The sequence below is a fragment of the Sceloporus undulatus genome, chromosome 2, assembly GCF_019175285.1.
Source record: "Sceloporus undulatus isolate JIND9_A2432 ecotype Alabama chromosome 2, SceUnd_v1.1, whole genome shotgun sequence".
NCBI lineage: Eukaryota > Metazoa > Chordata > Lepidosauria > Squamata > Phrynosomatidae > Sceloporus > Sceloporus undulatus.
In genome coordinates this window covers 79,132,057-79,149,279 of record NC_056523.1, presented here as the reverse complement: position 1 = coordinate 79,149,279, position 17,223 = coordinate 79,132,057, and the positions used below count along the sequence as shown (strand labels likewise).

The 17,223-nt window shown below is 45.3% G+C and overlaps 1 protein-coding gene and 1 long non-coding RNA gene across 4 annotated transcripts in view; one reads left to right on the top strand and one right to left on the bottom strand.

The window, feature by feature from the left end:
• The first annotated feature begins 1,490 nt into the window (after positions 1-1,490).
• Positions 1,491-13,368, top strand: INKA1 (inka box actin regulator 1). Of its 3 annotated transcripts, none has more exons than XM_042455884.1 (2): positions 1,491-1,695; positions 12,415-13,368. In XM_042455884.1, exons 1-2 carry the CDS (start codon positions 1,636-1,638, stop codon positions 13,285-13,287), a joined length of 933 nt encoding a protein of 310 aa, XP_042311818.1. In that variant the 5' UTR covers positions 1,491-1,635; the 3' UTR covers positions 13,288-13,368. The 3 variants fall into 3 exon arrangements, with proteins under 3 accessions (XP_042311818.1, XP_042311819.1, XP_042311820.1); XM_042455885.1 differs by lacking the exon at positions 1,491-1,695 and adding an exon at positions 5,087-5,298; XM_042455886.1 differs by lacking the exon at positions 1,491-1,695 and adding an exon at positions 10,437-11,668.
• Positions 13,369-15,640: 2,272 nt separating this feature from the next.
• LOC121924207 overlaps positions 15,641-17,223 on the bottom strand; it is a 17,889-nt gene continuing 16,306 nt past the window's right edge. Inside the window, exon 2 of the long non-coding RNA XR_006102548.1 lies at positions 15,641-17,169. This is a non-coding gene — a long non-coding RNA (uncharacterized LOC121924207). The remainder of the gene's footprint in view (positions 17,170-17,223) is intronic.

The following is a 17,223-nucleotide window of genomic DNA, read 5'->3' as shown; positions in this document are numbered from 1 at the left end:
TAGTCTGGGGCAAGACCAGGGAAGCCCTACCGTTAATGAAGTTATACTCCTTTTAGAACTGATCATGAGTAGAGAATAGCCACGATCAATTCTAAAAGGAGTATAACTTCACTGTATATTCTGGGCTTTGCCTATTTATTCTCAGTTTTATCATACTCATGTGTTTGTTTTTTTGGTAGCCATGTTGTTAGGCAGAATGAAGTTGGGGAGGAGGGCTCTCATTGCCAACCCCTAACTTCAGCTCTCTGAACTAGTGACTTCTCTCTACCTAACAGCAGGGCTACAAAAATCACAAAAAGCACAAACCCATGGGATATGAACCCCACTCCTCTTGGGCAGTCTGCCCATTACATTCAGTTGGGGAACAGTTACCTACACCAGTGCTTCTTGGGAACCCCCTCCCTTTTGCCAGGAGGGCACCGGCACCATATTTGTGTCCATTTGCTGCAGTTCTTTCATTCCTGGAACCTGACCAGGGACCAGCAGCCAATGGCTCACCAAGACCAGCGCTGCTACAGGAACCATAATTCTGAGCAGCACTGATCTAGAGCATCTGGCCTGTCCTGCTTCCCCTGAACCATCTTGCAGACCTCTGATGTGGTGGGGAATATTGTCCCTTCACCAGCCCAGCTTACTTCTGGGAAGGCACCATCTTGTACAAAGGAGGGGGACCAAAATGGTGAAGGGTCTGGAAACCATGCCCTATGAGGAAAGACTTAGGGAGCTGGGGATGTTTAGCCAGGAGAAGAGAAGGTTAAGAGGTGACATGATGATAGCCCTGTTTAAATCCTTGAAGGGATGTCATATTGAGGAGGGAGCAAGCCCCCTCTGAAGACACTGGCCAAGAAAGCCCCAAGATAGGTTTATGCCTTAGGGCAGGCATCATCAGTTGGGAGAGATTTGAAGGCACACAACACACACATCTATTAATGAAGCTGAAAGTTTAAACTCCTTTGTCTATGAAGAAACATGCCAAGAAAACCCTGGGACAGGTCCACCCCAGGGTTCTTGTAAATGATACACAACTTAAAAGCAAACAAGGCACACATGCAAGGCAGGGCCCAGGCTCGGAATCCGTCTTGAATGCCAGGCTGGAGTTCTCACCAGAGTGAGGTCATAATGAGCAAGAGTGCTCTGAGAATGTAAAGAGTGCATTGCCTGTGCACTGAGGGAGCAAGGCACTGGGTCATGGCAGCAATTTACCAGCGAATTGGAGCATGTATGTATTCGAAGTTCACAGCCCCAGCCACTCTCTAGGGAGCTCCTGAAAGAAAGAAGCTGCAGCAGGGGCTCCCTAGGCTCCGGCCTCCTTGGGACCTTTCCGGCTCCTCATAGGGGCCCTAATTATTCAATTACCAGGAGGAGGAGTTCGTGTTCAGGAGGCCACGCCCCCTCCTCCTCATTGGCTCCCTCCTGGGCAGAAGGGGCGCTGATTGGCTCTCCCTCTGGAGAGGGGCGTGGCCCGGACAGACCCGAACGTTGCGCTCGCTATGTCTGTGGCGCCCAGAAGGAGGAAAGGGAGCGGACGGAGGCGCCTTCCTCCTCCTGCGTTCGGCCGAGAGAGAGGGCTCCCTGTGGACAGCCCTCCCCATCCTCCCTTGCCTTGGTCTGCCGTCTGCCCTCTCTGGCTCTGGGATGCACAGCAGCGGAGCCTCCCGCCTGGACGCCTATGTGGGCCACCTCCGCGCAGAAGTGGTGAGTGAGTCCCTCCCAGGGGCTCCAGGGCAGAGGGACGGGATGGTCTGCATGCACACACAACACACAACCACACACTATATATATATATATACACATACATACACACACACACACACACACACACACCTATATATACACACGCACCCCTACACACACACGCAAACACACTCCTTCACAGACATGTAAGCACACGCTCCTACACACACACACAGACACATGCACCCATATATTATTTTATATATGTATATATATATATACACATATATATACACACACACGCCTGTGCACACACTTACACGCACCCCTACACACACTCGCACGCAAACGGGCATACACCTATCCATAGGCGCCCTGCTGTCCACACAGACACACACGCACCCTATTCACACTCCTACACAGACGCACACACAGACACGCACGCCTATACATGCTTATACGCACGGATCTCTATACAGCCAGACAAACACGCACCCTTACACACACACACACACACCCGTACCCTTTACACACTCATTCCCCTATAGACACACACAGGCGCACGTGGAGACATATGCTCCCGTGTGTGTCTGTACCTATATAGACGTACACCACATATATATATGTGTGTGTGTGTATGTGTCTACCTGTATAGACATACACCCCCATATTTATACATACACACATGTACATCCCATATATATATATATATATATATATATTGGCCGCATGTATGTATGTATGTGTGTGTATGGGCATATATATACACATACATATAGGCATATATATGTGTGTATATATGTGTGCCCATATATATATATATATATATATATATATATGCCCATACACACACACATATATATGTATAGACACACACAGAGACATACGCCCCCTACATATACTGTATACACACACACACAGAGATACATATAGAGAGTGTAGGCTTGGACCCTGGTGCATGGGAAAGGCATGGAAGGGAATCCCTGTCTGGAGCCCTGAGAGGAGAGGCGGAGAGGAGCCTTTGCTGGGGGCTGCAGGGAAGAAGAAGGGGCCCTGGGCTGCCTCTCAGGCTGGGAAACCCGGGGGAGGGGCCCAGGGACCTTGTAGCACCCCTCTCCCAGGATCCCTTGGAGACAAGAGTCAGAGATTTCGCCCTCTGACTCTGTAGGACCAGTCTGTATCTTGCAGCACCTTTGAGGCTGGCTGGAAGAAAGGAGTGGGCAGCAGGAGCGTCCCTAGATGCAGTTTGGTGGAGACCAGATGCCACCACATGCATCTAAGGAAATAGACTCAAGTCTAGGGAAGAATTCAAAGACATAGCCGTGTGAGTCTGTGGAATCAGTCTGTAGAGAGAGATCCTGCAGCACCTTTGAGACTCACTGAAAAGAAGAAGTTGGCAGCAGGAGCTTCTGTAGGCTTCAGTCTACTTCCTCAGATGCATTTGGAAGTAGAGTTCAGTCTAGGAAAGCTCCTGCTGCCCACTTCTTTCTTACAGCCTGCAGAGAGATCTTGCAGCACCGTTGAGACTCACTGAAAGAAGGAAGCTGGCAGCATGAGCTTTCCTATACATAAGTCTATTTCCTCAGGTGCATTTGGTGGGGGTGCATTGGTCTTTGCCTAGGGAAGCTCCTGCTGCCCACTCCTTTCTCTCAGTCAGTCTCAAAGGCGCTGCAAGATCCCTCAAAGACAGATGTTAGTAGCAAAAACCCATCAGTGATACCTTTATTGCCCAACTGAAATGCACAATATACTTGGTGGCATATTGTTGTTGGTAGAAGTTAGCAGCGTGAGCTTTGCTAGACCGCTTGAGCCCCACTTCCTGAGATGCCTTGGGGGCTTGTGCTTGTTGTCACTGTACCTGGGCCGAGGGGCTGTGGGTCCTTTTCTCTGGGGAAGTGCTGGCTGCTTCTTTGGCTTCAGCTGGGACCAGGAGTGAGGTCTCACTGTCACTCTCCCTTCAGCCAGCCTTGGCAAAATGTCTCACCAGTTCCCTCCTGTGGTGCAGCCACACTGCAGAAATAATCCAGTTTGAGCCCTGCTTTAAGTGCCATGGATCCATGCTGTGGGGTTCTGGGCATTTGTTGTGCTGCCAGGGCTGTTCCCAGAATTCCATAGTATGGAGCCATGGCAGTTAAAGCAGGGTCAGACTGGGTTATTTCTGCAGTGTGGTTGCAGCCCTGGCGTCCAGGTGGTTGGTGAGACTGAGGTGATTCCACAGACACATAAAGACATATAGGTTCATCGCACCACCACCAGCTGGCCTAAGAGAAGTGACCTGGCTGCAGGATAGCAGGATGGCCAGATGTCATCACCTCAAAGGAGGACAAGGCACCACAAAATGTAGGACATTCAAAAGAAAAATGTAGATAAAGCTAAAAAAACATTATAAATGTAAATCCATGCTTCTTAGTCATGCTGCAAATGGAGGGCCTTTTGGAATTCCTGCTGGGCAGAAGGTTGAAATGTAGGACATGTCCTGGAAAAGGAGGACGTGTGGTCACTCTCTGGGAGAGGCAGGAGTCAGTCTCAAGAGAGTATTGCGGTGCCCAGAGTTGGACTCCTCTGCATGCTCAAGCCAGAGTAAGCCACCTTGAATCCTGGCGTGCTTGCCTTCAAAGGGACTGAGGTGGCATCTGCACTGCATTTTGACACCATTTTAACAGCCATGGCTCCATGGTATGGAATCCTGAGATTTGCAGTTTGTCGTGGCACCAGCACACTCTGACAGAGGAGACTAAATATCTCACAAAACTATAAATCCTGGAAGTCCATAGCATGGAGCCATGGCAGTTGAAGCAGTCGGCCTAAATACCCTGAAGGCATCAAGGTCCCACCTGATCTTGGAAGCTAAGCAGGGTCAACCTTGGTTAGTACTTGAATGAGACCACCAATGAATACAGGGTGCTATTGGTGATATTTTAAAGGAAGGAACTGCAAAACCACCTCTGAGTATTCCTTGCCTAAGAAAACCCTAGAAAATTAATGGGGTCGCCATAAGTGGACAGGCAACCTGAAGGCACACACACATACACACACTTAAAGCGGCGTCAAACTGCATTATTTCTGTAGTGCAGATGCAGCCATTGAACCATGGCAGTTGAATGTAGTATCAAACTGCATCATTTCTGCAATGCAGATGCAACCTCAGTAACCCATGCTTCGTGAAGAGTGAACAAGGCTGAAATCCACTCTGTTTGTGAGTAAAGAAACATAAGTCAATATCACACAACACTGTGCTGTTATTCCACTTTAACTGCTATGGATGCCTCCTGTGAAATTCTGGTTTTTGTAGTTTGGTGAAGCCTAAGAACTCTCTGGCTGAGAATTGTGAATGCTATTTCCTAAACTGCAAATCCCAGGATTCCACAAGGGGCAGCCATAGCAGTTAAAGTGGCATAATAGCACTATAACAGTGTGTAGTGTGATGTCGTCCTTAGAGGGGAGGGTATGTTTTTCTGCTTATTTATGAACGAAGGCAGTATATTTTGCACATGCTCTGGTGCAGCTGCTCCTTATGTTCTTGGGGCTGAGATTTTGCCTTTCAAAATGGACTCGGGGGTTAAGGAGAGGGCCTTCTCCTTTTGGAGCAGATCCAGCAGGATGAAGATGTGCTTGTGCTAAAAAGTAAGGCCGGAAATGGCAGCTGTGGTGGAGGAACCTTGCCTGGGCTGTTTCTTGAAAAGAAAGACCCAAAACTGCATGGAAAGACAGTGTCAGAAGCAAAGAGGATGGTTGGTTGGCACTCAGGGCTGGCTGTTCCAAGCATTCCCTTTGAATGCTAGAGAAAGCTCACTCTTGGAGAGGACTGAATGGACATTGGTTTCCTTCCCCACCTAATCTTTATTCAATATCTGTTGTCTTTCTGGGGGTGGGGGACCCACATTGGTTTCTGTGCCATATCTCCTCCTTTTGAGGAGTGCCTCAAAAAAGAAAAGCCACTTCAAGTGCCTGTGCTCCCCGCTCTAACTGGAAACTAGTTTTATTTTTGGTTGATTTCCACATTGCCATGTTGCTAAATTCAGGGTGGCCAGATGTCACTACCACAAAGGAGGACAAGGCACTGCAAAATGTAGGACATTCAATGTAGGACACTACCCAATAAAGGCTGAAAACACTTGTAGAAATATAAATCCATGCTCTTTAGTCCTTTTCTCCACATGGAGGACATTTTGGAATTCCTCCTGGACAGAAGGTTGTATGTAGGATGTGTCCTGGAAAAAGAGGTCTCCAGAGACATAGTCCAGCAATCAAACCACTAAACCATTGTGGCTCTAATATTTTTGGTTGTTTGCTGCCCTGAGTCTACCCCAATTCATGAAGAGCCCCATGGATGAAACACTTCCTTCCGTCACTGCTCTACTTAGGTCCTGCAAATTCAGATCCATGACCTCCCTAAAAGAGTCCATCGTTTAGTATGTGATCGTCCTCTCTTTCTACTATCCTCTACCTTTCGTAGCATTATTTTAATTTATTCTATTCATTTATGTGACGTTTTTCTCCCAGAATGGGAGCCAAGGCAGCTTCCAAAAAGGATCAGTTTTAAAAAAAACTTTTCTAAAAAAAGCAATTAAAAACCTCCACATTTTATGATAATGTTTGCCCTTCCCAAAGGATAATGGCAAGATAGTGGGATGCAAAAGCCAACCTTGTTGGGAAGGCCACAGGGAGGAGGGAAATCCCAATTTTTTTCATGGGGAAAGGGCTAACTTGAATGCTCAGACCCTTGAGTTTATCTCAGCATTTCAGACTGATTGATTGATTGATTTGACTGCTTCGTTGACTTAAAGATTGACTGACTGACTGGTTGACTGATTGAAAGAGATTTTTATTTGGATGATTGTGAGTGGGAGGGGATATATTGTCTCAGGAGGTTTTAGTAGATGAATTGATTGATTGATAGTCTTTTCTAATGAGTCATGCCTTCTCATGCTGTGGCCAAAGTAGCGCACACACACACACATACACACACACTGTACATTGTAATATACATGCTTGCTCTAATATGCATACTTCTAATAGACATCCATTCACACCCCTTTATAGGGCTTACCCTCTACTGTTCAGCTAGGGGTATTACTAACCCTTGGGAGGACAATGCAGTTGCAGAGGTTTCTGGATGACTTATCTGAAAGGTGATGACTAAGGACACATCCACACTGATTAAAAAGATCATAAAGTCCAAGATTTTGCTCCTTCTCTTTGATTTTATTCTAAAGAGCCTTACACATTTTGTTTAGCCTAGAATATTTTCTGTCAGTTCTCAGTACTATACCAGCAGCTCCCCAGGCTGGTTGATTTTAACTCAGTATAAAATCAGAAAGAATAGGAACAAAATCTGGAACTTTTTAATTAAGATGCACCCTAAGCCTTCCTGTACCTATCCTGATTATTTTGTTGGATGGGTGCCCCCAGAAGATAAGCGTGAAAAGCGTTAGAAAAGCTTTGTGGCACCCCCCCCTCCCCTGGAAATTCTAGTATATGAATCTACCAAGGCTGCCTCCTGATTTGAGAATTCCCTTGGCTAAGTGCCTTAATGTAGAGCATCTCTTATGCTGGTGACCCATCCTGGCAACAGCAGCAGGCATTTGTCTGCTTTGTTGAATTTCACACAATGCCCTTGGCCAAGTAACATTTCCAGGTATTGTAAGAATTTAAAATGGTGATGCAGAGACCCAGTCACCTGGGACAGGCAGACATAAGCACAGATGGGCTTGGCTCAGACCTTAATAACTTCCCAAAGATACTAGTTGTTGATGTCAAGCCCATGTTATACCTTGATCCTGTCTAGGCACTTTGAGGAAAGGCTGCATCCAAATCCAATAAACCAGAAGACATAAATATTGCTCCATTATTACTTTGGGTGGTTGTTGTTTTTCTATTAGGAAATGAGGAGCTTTAACCACTGACATCTTGGGCAAAGTGCAGAATTATCCAATCAGGAAGAAAAGTATTTTAAAATGCTTTAAATCTTCTTCATAGTCCTGGAAGAAATATGGCAAAATAGAAGAAATACTATATTGCATTTGGCCTGGACCCCTAGTTTTCTTAAATGACAGGCACGTGAGAATGCCAAAAGGCTGAGCCACCATTTGGCCTCTCTAGTGACCATGGAAATACAAAGGAGCAAATTGTTTGCTGTAGGAAAGCAAATGCTGGGAAGACCTCCTGCAGGAAGTGATGTAATGGTAGAAGGAGCAGTTTTTATATTGAATTCTTCTTCTGTGCAAGCACCAGAAGGCTGACAGATGTTGTGAAAGATGAAAGGCTAGAGCAGCCTCTGCTTCATGATTCTATGCAATGCAAAATTATCTTACTGTCACATTGAATGGGGTCCCTAAAAGGGGCCTAGCAGCTGCCTTGCCAAAGCCATACTGTGAAATATGCAGCCATGTTATTTTCTTTTGTAAACAGGACTCGCTGGGTAGGTAGGATAGCCCCCTCCCCTTTGTTGCTGTTCAGTGCAAATGTGTAGGGCTTGAACGCTTTCCCAGCATTCCTCACTGAAAGACATTCTGTATATATGGGTATGGGGTGATGGAAGAAGCTTGTATGTGTATGGAAGCTTTTTCTTGTATGCTCTCTGCTTACAGTGAGTTGTTCTGAATAAGGACTGCCAATATTCTAGACCAGGTATTCCCAACCAGTGCTCCGAGGAGCCCTTAGGACTTCTGTGTGCACTTCCCAGGTGCTCCGTGGCTGCTCCAGAAAAATGAAAGAAAAATTGAATGAAATTAAATAATAAGGATGTATTCACACCATTAACTTGTAAGACATAGGGTGTCTCTTAGGGGCTCCACCATAGAAATAAGGGCTCCGTGAGTCAAAAAGGTTGGGAACTCCTGTTCTAGACTGTGAATAAGTGCAGGGAGATACCATTGATGGCTTTTTTTGTTCACTTCTGGCCCCAATCAAAGCTGCTGTTGTTAACTTTTCAAGAGCTTCATGAACTGAGATTTAATACCTTAATAACCACTTTTCTGAGCAATGCATTTCTTCATTGACTTTGGAACCTCTGCTTGAAGACATTAGAAAGACATATTTACTGGGATTTCAAGAGAGAAGCATCCTAGTCCTTTCTCTCTTGTTTGGATGGTTTAATTAGCCTTGTGACTTAAAAAAAAGCTTGGTTTTGGTTTTAACTGATAGCATATTACAGTATTAGTGTTGTTCTGTTATGGTTAGGTGATGAAAGCATATGGAAAAGTGACCAATACCTTTTAAAAGTAGAAACTGAAATGGCTAATGCTGAGTCTGGGCAAACTTCACTTTCTGGAGTTACTGCCACAGGGGGATAGTGGTTGTGTGGGATTCTTTCTTGGTATGCAACAATTATGGGCAGCTGGTTGCTTGGTAGTAATCTGAAGATAGCATCCCATTAGATGGAACTGACATTCTCCATTTGGATGAGCAGAGCTAGGCCTACGTAACCTTGCTGGACTGCCCCTCCCATGATCCCTTACCTTTGTTTGTGCTGGCTAGAGTTGATAAGGAGTTGTAGTCCATCCTGGAGGGCCAGACTTTACCCAGCCCTGTTCTAAATTCAGGGATCAAGTTCCTCAGCTATTCTCTGGCATCTCGGACTCTTGTATGGAAAATTGTTTGTGTTGGTGCTACATTATGGCTCCAAGACTTGCTTGTCTGAACAGCTTGAGTGGATGCCTTGTTTGTTTTGTCTTTCACTTGGTCTTTCCAGCTGTGGTCCAGTTCTAATGGTAATTTGAAGTTTGCCATGAATGTCAATCTTGCAAGGATACCTGGCATCCTGCTGCTGTTGTGACCAGCCTTCTTTCATTCCTCACTCAGTGTGTCATTCGTTTGGGTCCAGTCCAGAAGAAGAAATTAGGTGTTGGCTAGACAGTCAAGATGCACAATTCTCACTCACTTGGTCAGAGAGGCAGTGGCCAAAGTCAGAGAGATATCATGGGAAGAAGGAGGCCATATTGACTGAGCACAGGCTGGGTTGGGTAACAGATGGAGACCAGTCTTTGGCAACTTTCAGGCCTGTAAAGAACTTCAGTTTATTACGGGCCTCATTCACAGGCCACCAGAAAAATCTTCCACTGAGTATACAGTGGTCTTGAGAAATATTGGCTATCTACAACATTATCTTTTAGATGGATACTACAATCTGGGATGCAATTCTTTGGGGATGGTGTTGAGTCATATCCCAAATGCTGGCCTGATACTGGGCCAGGAAAATTCCTTTTCTTTGCAGCTGCTGAGTTGTGAGTGTGCGCTGAAAACAGCAGTGTTTCCTAACCTGTGCAGAACTTATAATGGGGGGTGGTTATCTCTTCAAAGCCCATCAGTCACTGACTCACTGATGTAGTGAAGTTTATCTGATGCAGCAACTAGAAACAGTGGTTGGGTTTTTCCTATATTGGAAGTGCTGTATTAAGGGTGGATGGGGAGAGAGGGGAGAGACAATCTGCAGTCTTCATTATTATTTTTAAAATGGCTGCTAGAGTTAGTGCTGGAAATGCAACTAAATCACAGCCTAACACAGACGTTTAATGACTTCCAGGTTTTTAGCCAGCTGCCAGGGACTATTCTGAGCTGTGTCGCCATACTAGCTAAATGAACCTGCTTCTTGTCACAACATCCACCAGTCTTCCTGGAGGAATAATGACACATTTGAGAGCTGAAGGGAAGAGACTTCAGAAGCAGCGAGATGTAGGCCTGGAGGAGACTGGAGTGAGAATTAAGATACTGGGAGTCTGTGATCTTGTCATTCAGGCTCCCTGACAACACCTCCCAGCATTTAGTTTGTGATCCGGTGAGAAAGTTCTTGTGCCTACTGTACTGCAGAATTCTTTCTCAAATAATTCCCGCTGCATGATTCCTTAACCTGTGCACATGCACATGCCCTCGCGCATACACACCCTGTGTTGGTCTTGACTTGACTTCCACACTCCCTCTTTTCCTTTGCTCTCATCAGAGCAGGCTCTCTTCAGCAGTGACTTAGCACCAGGAAAAGATATGCTTTTCCTCAGTTGTTTTGCTTCTTGGTTTCATTTCACAATGGAGCTACATTGCACTTTCCTGCTGCATCCACAGATTTGTTACCAGAAATGATTTGTTGTTAACTGTCCTTTGAGTCATGCCTGAGGTGTGGCAACCCTGTGGATGAGACACCTCCAAGACCACCTAACTTCCACTGCTCTGTTTAGGTCCTGTACATTCAGTCCCATGACCTCCCCTGTTTGAGTCTATCCATCCTCCATGCAGTCTTCCTCTCTACTTTCTACCTTTCTTAGGATTGTTGTCCTTTTTTAATTATTCATGCCTTCCCATGGTGTGGCCAAAGTACAACAGCCTCAGTTTCATCATCTTAGCTCCCAGGGAGATTACAGGATTGATCTGTTCAAGGACTCATTTGTTAGTTTGCATCAAGCTGGCTACTCTAGGCCCTGTTCTCTCCTCCCTCTTTCCTGCACCATAGAAAAGAAAGGGGACTCCTCCAGGTGATGCTGAATCAAAGCGACTGCAGAATCTCAAAACTCATTAGCTCTTAAGTGAACTTCACCCTTGTTTATGCTGCCATAGATTGACAGCAGCCCCCTCCCTCGCCATGAATGACCGTGGCCCTTATCTTCTGGCTTTTCCTCTTTGCATGGCTGGAGACTACAACTTGTGTAATTCCTGGAGACTCTCACACACCCTCTGTGTCATCTTCTCCCAGGCGGAGCAACTTGCTCCTTGTAACAAGCTGCTGCTTGCACAGTCAGGGATGGGTTTGGAACGTGCAGATGCTGCCGGAAAAACTCTGCCTCGGGGGCTGGGGGCCTGCAGAGACGAGACAGAGCAAGGGCTTGCGCGTGCGGGTCTGGCTCCCCGTTCCACACCTAGGCTAACAGTCAGATCTGTACAGCCCCCTTACAAATCCCAAGTGTTGTAGGCTTTTGAAAAAGAAAGAAAAGCAGCAGGCAGCCTGGTGGCACACAGAAAAGGCCTTGGAAGTACTTTGCAGGCTCAAAAAACACCTCTGTACAGGGTAAGCTGTGGGAGAGAGAGATCTGTGTGGCACACAGATGGACTATGCTTATGATACAGAGAGCCATCTTAGACATGTGAGAGTGAGCAGAGTAGAAGGTTTTATTCTTGCAAATGGTTTTGCCTAAGGACATGAGTCAGATGGGGTCAGCAGCACATTTTTGTGAAGTCAATGATTCTCTTGTTTGCTCTCTTTTTGCATTGTCTGGACTTGTGATCCACTCATGGCTTTCTCTGGATGCGTAGTAGTATTAATTATTTGGCCTTAGAGTCTGATTGGTTCAGTTTGGTTGTGATTTGGTATTTTATATGTCAGTTTTCCCAAGTTACAGGGCAATGTCTTTGTGGAGACTGGGTCTTCTTGGTGGCATCCCCCAGACTGTGGAAGTCCCTGGAAAGGGAGGCTAGGCTGACCCATTCTCTCTTGTCCTTCCACCAGCAGGCAACAGCCCTTTTATTTAGACAGGCTTCTAGCAACTGACTGGCTGGTTTGGAAAGGCTTTTGATGGGGTGGGTGGTGTACTTCTTTTAAATTATTTTTCATTTGGCTGTGCTTTAACACTATAATTTGTTTAACTATGTTTTAATAGGATAGTTTAGTTCATCTGTATCAGTATCTTTTTTTTTAAAAAAAATAATCTTGCTGTGAGCCTTTTTGAATTCACATTTTGGGAGAAAAGTGAACAGAAATCACAGAAATAAATTGTGCCAGGAAGCTGAAGCTGTCTCTCTTCTTCTTCCCCACAGCTGTGCATGAAGGAGTCAAGCGAAGTACTGCGGGGACAGATGCAGTGCATGATGCGAACGCTCCACGATCTTAAGAGGGTGCATGACGAAGAGTTTCAACTGGATCCCCAGGAGATGGAGAGGGCATCCCCTGCCACCCCATCCCCAAAGCAGTGTGCCAGTCCTCGAGTGTCAGCGCTTTCCGAAGCAGACTCTGCCTGTTGTTTGGAGGTGGCTGTGGAAGAGGAGGTGGCTCTCTCTCCTCCCAGTAGCGAGCGGAGCCTGGAATTTGACTCCGGGTACTCTGAAGTGTCTGGGAGCAGCTGGCGGGATGAGGAGGGACCCCCACCCTTAAGAGCCAGTAAGCTTTCCTCAGGGGGCTTCTTGCGTCGCCGAGTACCTGCCAGGAGGCCCCGTCCAAAATCTGCTTCTGATGCCTGCCTGGAACGGTGGCGGGATGTTGAACCAGTGGATGCAGGGGACTGGACTGTCTCCCTTCTCTCACAGAGCCGCAACCGGCAACCTTTGGTGCTGGGGGACAACTGTTTTGCTGACTTGGTTGAGAACTGGATGGACTTGCCCGAAGAGAGTGGGGAGCGAGGGCGGCTACAGCGCTGGCTGGCCAAACCCCACGGCTTCCTGCTCAACCTCTCAGGCAATGTACGCCGCAGGCTGGCTGGCATTTCACGCACAGAGCGTGCCAAGCAGGACTCTGATGGCACCAAGCGTTTCTCATGTCCTGTGGGCCTTGGGGGCCGGCCTTCCCTCCCCTACTTCCACCAGTCCCATGCCAACATCAGTGAGCTTTCCACAGACTGTAGCAGCTTTGCTGCCCTCATGAACTGCCGAAGTCGGCAACCCATAATTTGCAATGATGTGATTGGCTACATCTAGCCAGGCCTTCCTTTTTCATCCTCCTTTTTCTAAACAGATCTATATTTTTATGGTTGTCTGTAAATAAATGTTTTTTGTATATTAAGCATGTTCTGATCTGTATGTATGTATGCAAATTATACTTCTAGTCCCAGATTAACGTTTAGATGTGTACAGACAAATTCAGCCTGAGGTTAAATGAATACATTGGCTCTTGTTCATAGATCTTGGCGGCGGAATTTGTGGCTCTTGAGTTGCTGTTGAAGTGCAAATCACATTATCCTAACCAGGTCAGACAAATGGTCAGGGTATCATGGGAGTAATAACATCGGGTGAGGAAGTCATACAGGATCTCTAGCCCTGCAGTAGCTAGTATCATTTCTGCATGACCTGTTCTGTTGAACTCGATGGCCCTTGTGGTCCCTTCCAATTCTTAAGATTCTACAATTCTATGTATGATTAAGCTGCCACTGAAAGCACATGAGTAAAAACTGAAAGCAAGAAGCCATGAACTTTCAGTTCAACATATCTTCACAGCACAGTTTAGTAATCTTGTCTATGTTTGGACTACAATTCCCAGAATTCCCCACTGGCCATGTTGGATGCAGGATTCTGACAGTTATACAGCCCTTTCACACTACATGACTCTACTTTAACCACCATGGCTGCGTCCTGTGGAATCCTGGGGTTTGTAGTTTGGTGAAGCACGAGAGGAGCACCGGGGGGGCTCCCTTAACTGACCCCCCCGACTGCCAATCCCAGGATTCCATAGGATGAAAACATGGTAAGTAAAGTGGAATCATTGCACTACAATTGTGTAGTGTGAAGTGATCCATCTTGATAATAGCATCTCTAAACTCTTTGTTTCCCAGGAACTGAGACTATGGTCCAAATCATACTGTGGTCCAAAACATACTGCAGAAATAATCCAGTTTGAGATTGCTTTAACTGCCCTGGCTAAGTGTTAGGAAATCCTGGGAAATGTAATTTATTGTGGCACCAGAGCTATCTGACAGAGACTAAATGTTTCACAAAACTAGGCGCGTTACAGAGCGCCGAAAAGCAGCGCTCTGCCTGTGCCGTCATTAGCTGGCTGAGAAGCCCCAGCGGCCAAACCGCGAGGCTTCCTGGCGCAGCTAAAAAGAAGCACCAAAATGGGGCTTCTCTATGCGTGGCAGCTATGACACCGTGAGGCGCCAATGGCGCACTCACGGCGTCATAACCGACGTGCGGACGCAGTGCGTCCGCTACATAAAGATGGCGGCCCCTGTGTGGAACGGGCGCCGCCCGTACTAGGGTTAGGGGAGTCCGGAAGTGATGCCCCTTTCTAACCCTAGTACGGACTGAGTCCGTACTATTATACCCGTCTGTAACGAGCCCTAGTTTCCAGAATTCTCTAGCACTGAGCCAGGGCAGTTAAAGTGGTCTCAAACTGGATTATTTCTGCAGAGTGTTTTGACAAGTCTCAGTGCTTGGTAGGGAGTGTCCATGCCATAAGCCTTCCTTTATTTAGCATATAATCAATTTTGCTCCTATCTAGTATTTGGAGGATGTGAAATTTAAAATACATTAGATGGCCAATGTTACTAACAACAGCTAGATATGGACAACCATTGCTTTGTTTTTTCCAAACAATAATGTAAAGACAAGATTATATCCCTTATTGGCCTAATTGAAGTTGAGTAATTGGCTACTGCTTTTAAAATTTAGCAGCATGCCAACTTGAAACTTGAAGGGCATAAAGGTGAGATAGTTTGCACAGTTACAGTGGAACAGTTTGTGCTTGAGTCTCAACACAGCACTGGTCAAGTAGCCAGAAGGAGAACCACTCTGGGCTTCCAACAGTGGGAATTTCAAAAGAGCTAAGACATGAGCTGTGAATGATGGCAAGAATAATTTCCATCCTGGCATTCATCTGCTGGTAAAAGAATACCATGTTGGTGGTGTTATGCTGGAATTTGTAGAGCAGAACACATAGTCTCTGGGCCTGGCAGACAAACGGTGAAAGGAATACTTGAAGCAAAGCTCAGTCTTGGGTTAATGTGTTAATTAACCTTCACATCAAAATATTTAATTAGGCTATCAATTGTGCATTATGGAAGATCAAAGTCATACCAATTTAAAAGTACAATGCCCCATAGAGTTTGGTGTGATTTGAATGAAAATAAGAATGTATAAAATTGCAGCTTAACAGTGCTATCCTGTCCTCATTGATTTGGAGGAAACATATTCAATGGGCCTTTTCTCCCAGTAAAGATTTCTAAGAGCACAACCTCAATCAGTTATTCAAAACCAGTGTTCATCAACGCTTCTATTGCTGCACACATATGTATTCACAGTCTGTTAATAATAACAGATCTGATGGACAAATTAGTGTGTTTTAACTTCATCAATTATATTTAATGATAAAACAGAACACAGTGTAAAAATACAGGACAGCAGACCTTTAGTCACACATCTATCAGTGTGGATTAATCCCATCAACAGCTTCAAATACTTCTGAAGACTGGATAGAAAAGACCACAGACAGCCAACACATTTCTGAAGTGTATACTTATGTTTACAGCTGACTTTGAAGCTGCCAGACTTAAGGTTTCACTCCCACCCACCCCTTAGAATAACAGTAAAAATAATGAGACAGATGACACATGATAACATAAATTACAGGATATATCTGGAAAGGCTGCAGGCCTCCCCAGCACAGAATATCAAAGTGCAATCTGAAAATGAAATGAAATTCCTTCCTATGGTCAGGAAGGAAGTAAATCTAATTAAAAAGCATGAACTAGTCATTCTACACATAAGCACACAGGAAAACATGGTATTTAAAAATCTGCATTGGTATACATGCTGGTTACACTCAGATCAGCTTTCCATCACCAACAAGCAGCCAGCTAGGAAGTCTCATACTTATGCTTCCTACAGGAAGCATAAGTATGAGAAAGCCATCCTGGTGTTTATCCCAGTGCTTGCTTCTTGGGGCTGATGAAATCCTGCAAGTTCCATAGGTCACATAGCTAGTAACCACTGATGGGTCTATCTGATGCCTAATCCCCCCCCCCCCCCCCAACTTTTAAAAAATCTAAGTCACAGGTTCTTAAACAGTAGCCAAAGGTGCTACAAGATCCCTTTGCATAGTGGCCTTCAGCATCACTCAGGTGGACCATGGGAAGACTAGAAACTTAATTTATCGTACATAGCTCTGCACTTTTATTTTCTTGACTGGGTAAGTCCCAGTCTAGCGGTCCCACAATTTTGATCGTAAAGAACTATCACAGTCTGCTTGGTTTCCTTTAGCAAAATGCTGGTTAAGAGAGCCCTTCTTAGGTGCCTGGTCAAGGGCCTCTGATTTTTATTACACCATGTTGGCTTTGACAATTATACTGGAACTGAAGAGGAAAAAAAAGATCTATTTTACTCTTCTTTATATTTAATTGACACGTGCAACTCTACCTCCTGCATGAACTGGCATCACTCTCATACACTACTTGCATTGTTTTACTCAGCTGCATTTGGTCAGGAAGCATAGTCTTCATTGCCCACTATTCAGCTAAAGTCTATTTACTGCTTTTAGCTGTGTGCTTGTATGGGTTTCACATGACTTAAGTGTGTGCTTTGATTTGTAGAACAATGGCAACAATGAAAACATTTAGTCAGGGAGTCTGTCAAGAGCCCTAGCAATTTTCAAGTCATCCATTTGAAAAAAAGTTGAGAACAACTGTCTAAACTAAAGAAAAAACAAGAGTTAAAATTCCATAAATGAATCAAATATGTCAGAGACCTTGGATGTGACATACCTTTAAGTGTCTTGTAACTGCAATTGTTTTGATCGCTGCTTTTAGCCCGCTTTGCACCATTAACAGGAGAGAGGGTTTTAATACCATCTGGCCGTTAAAGAAATTACTGTAATAATAATAATAATAATAATAATAATAATAATAATAATAATAATAATAA

Bases quoted from the DNA above. Each gene is read 5' to 3' on its own strand.
- INKA1 (XM_042455884.1), top strand. From the start codon at position 1,636: ATGCACAGCAGCGGAGCCTCCCGCCTGGACGCCTATGTGGGCCACCTC. The intron at 1,696-12,414 runs GTGAGTGAGTCC...TCTTCCCCACAG, and splicing joins GCCACCTCCGCGCAGAAGTG to CTGTGCATGAAGGAGTCAAG.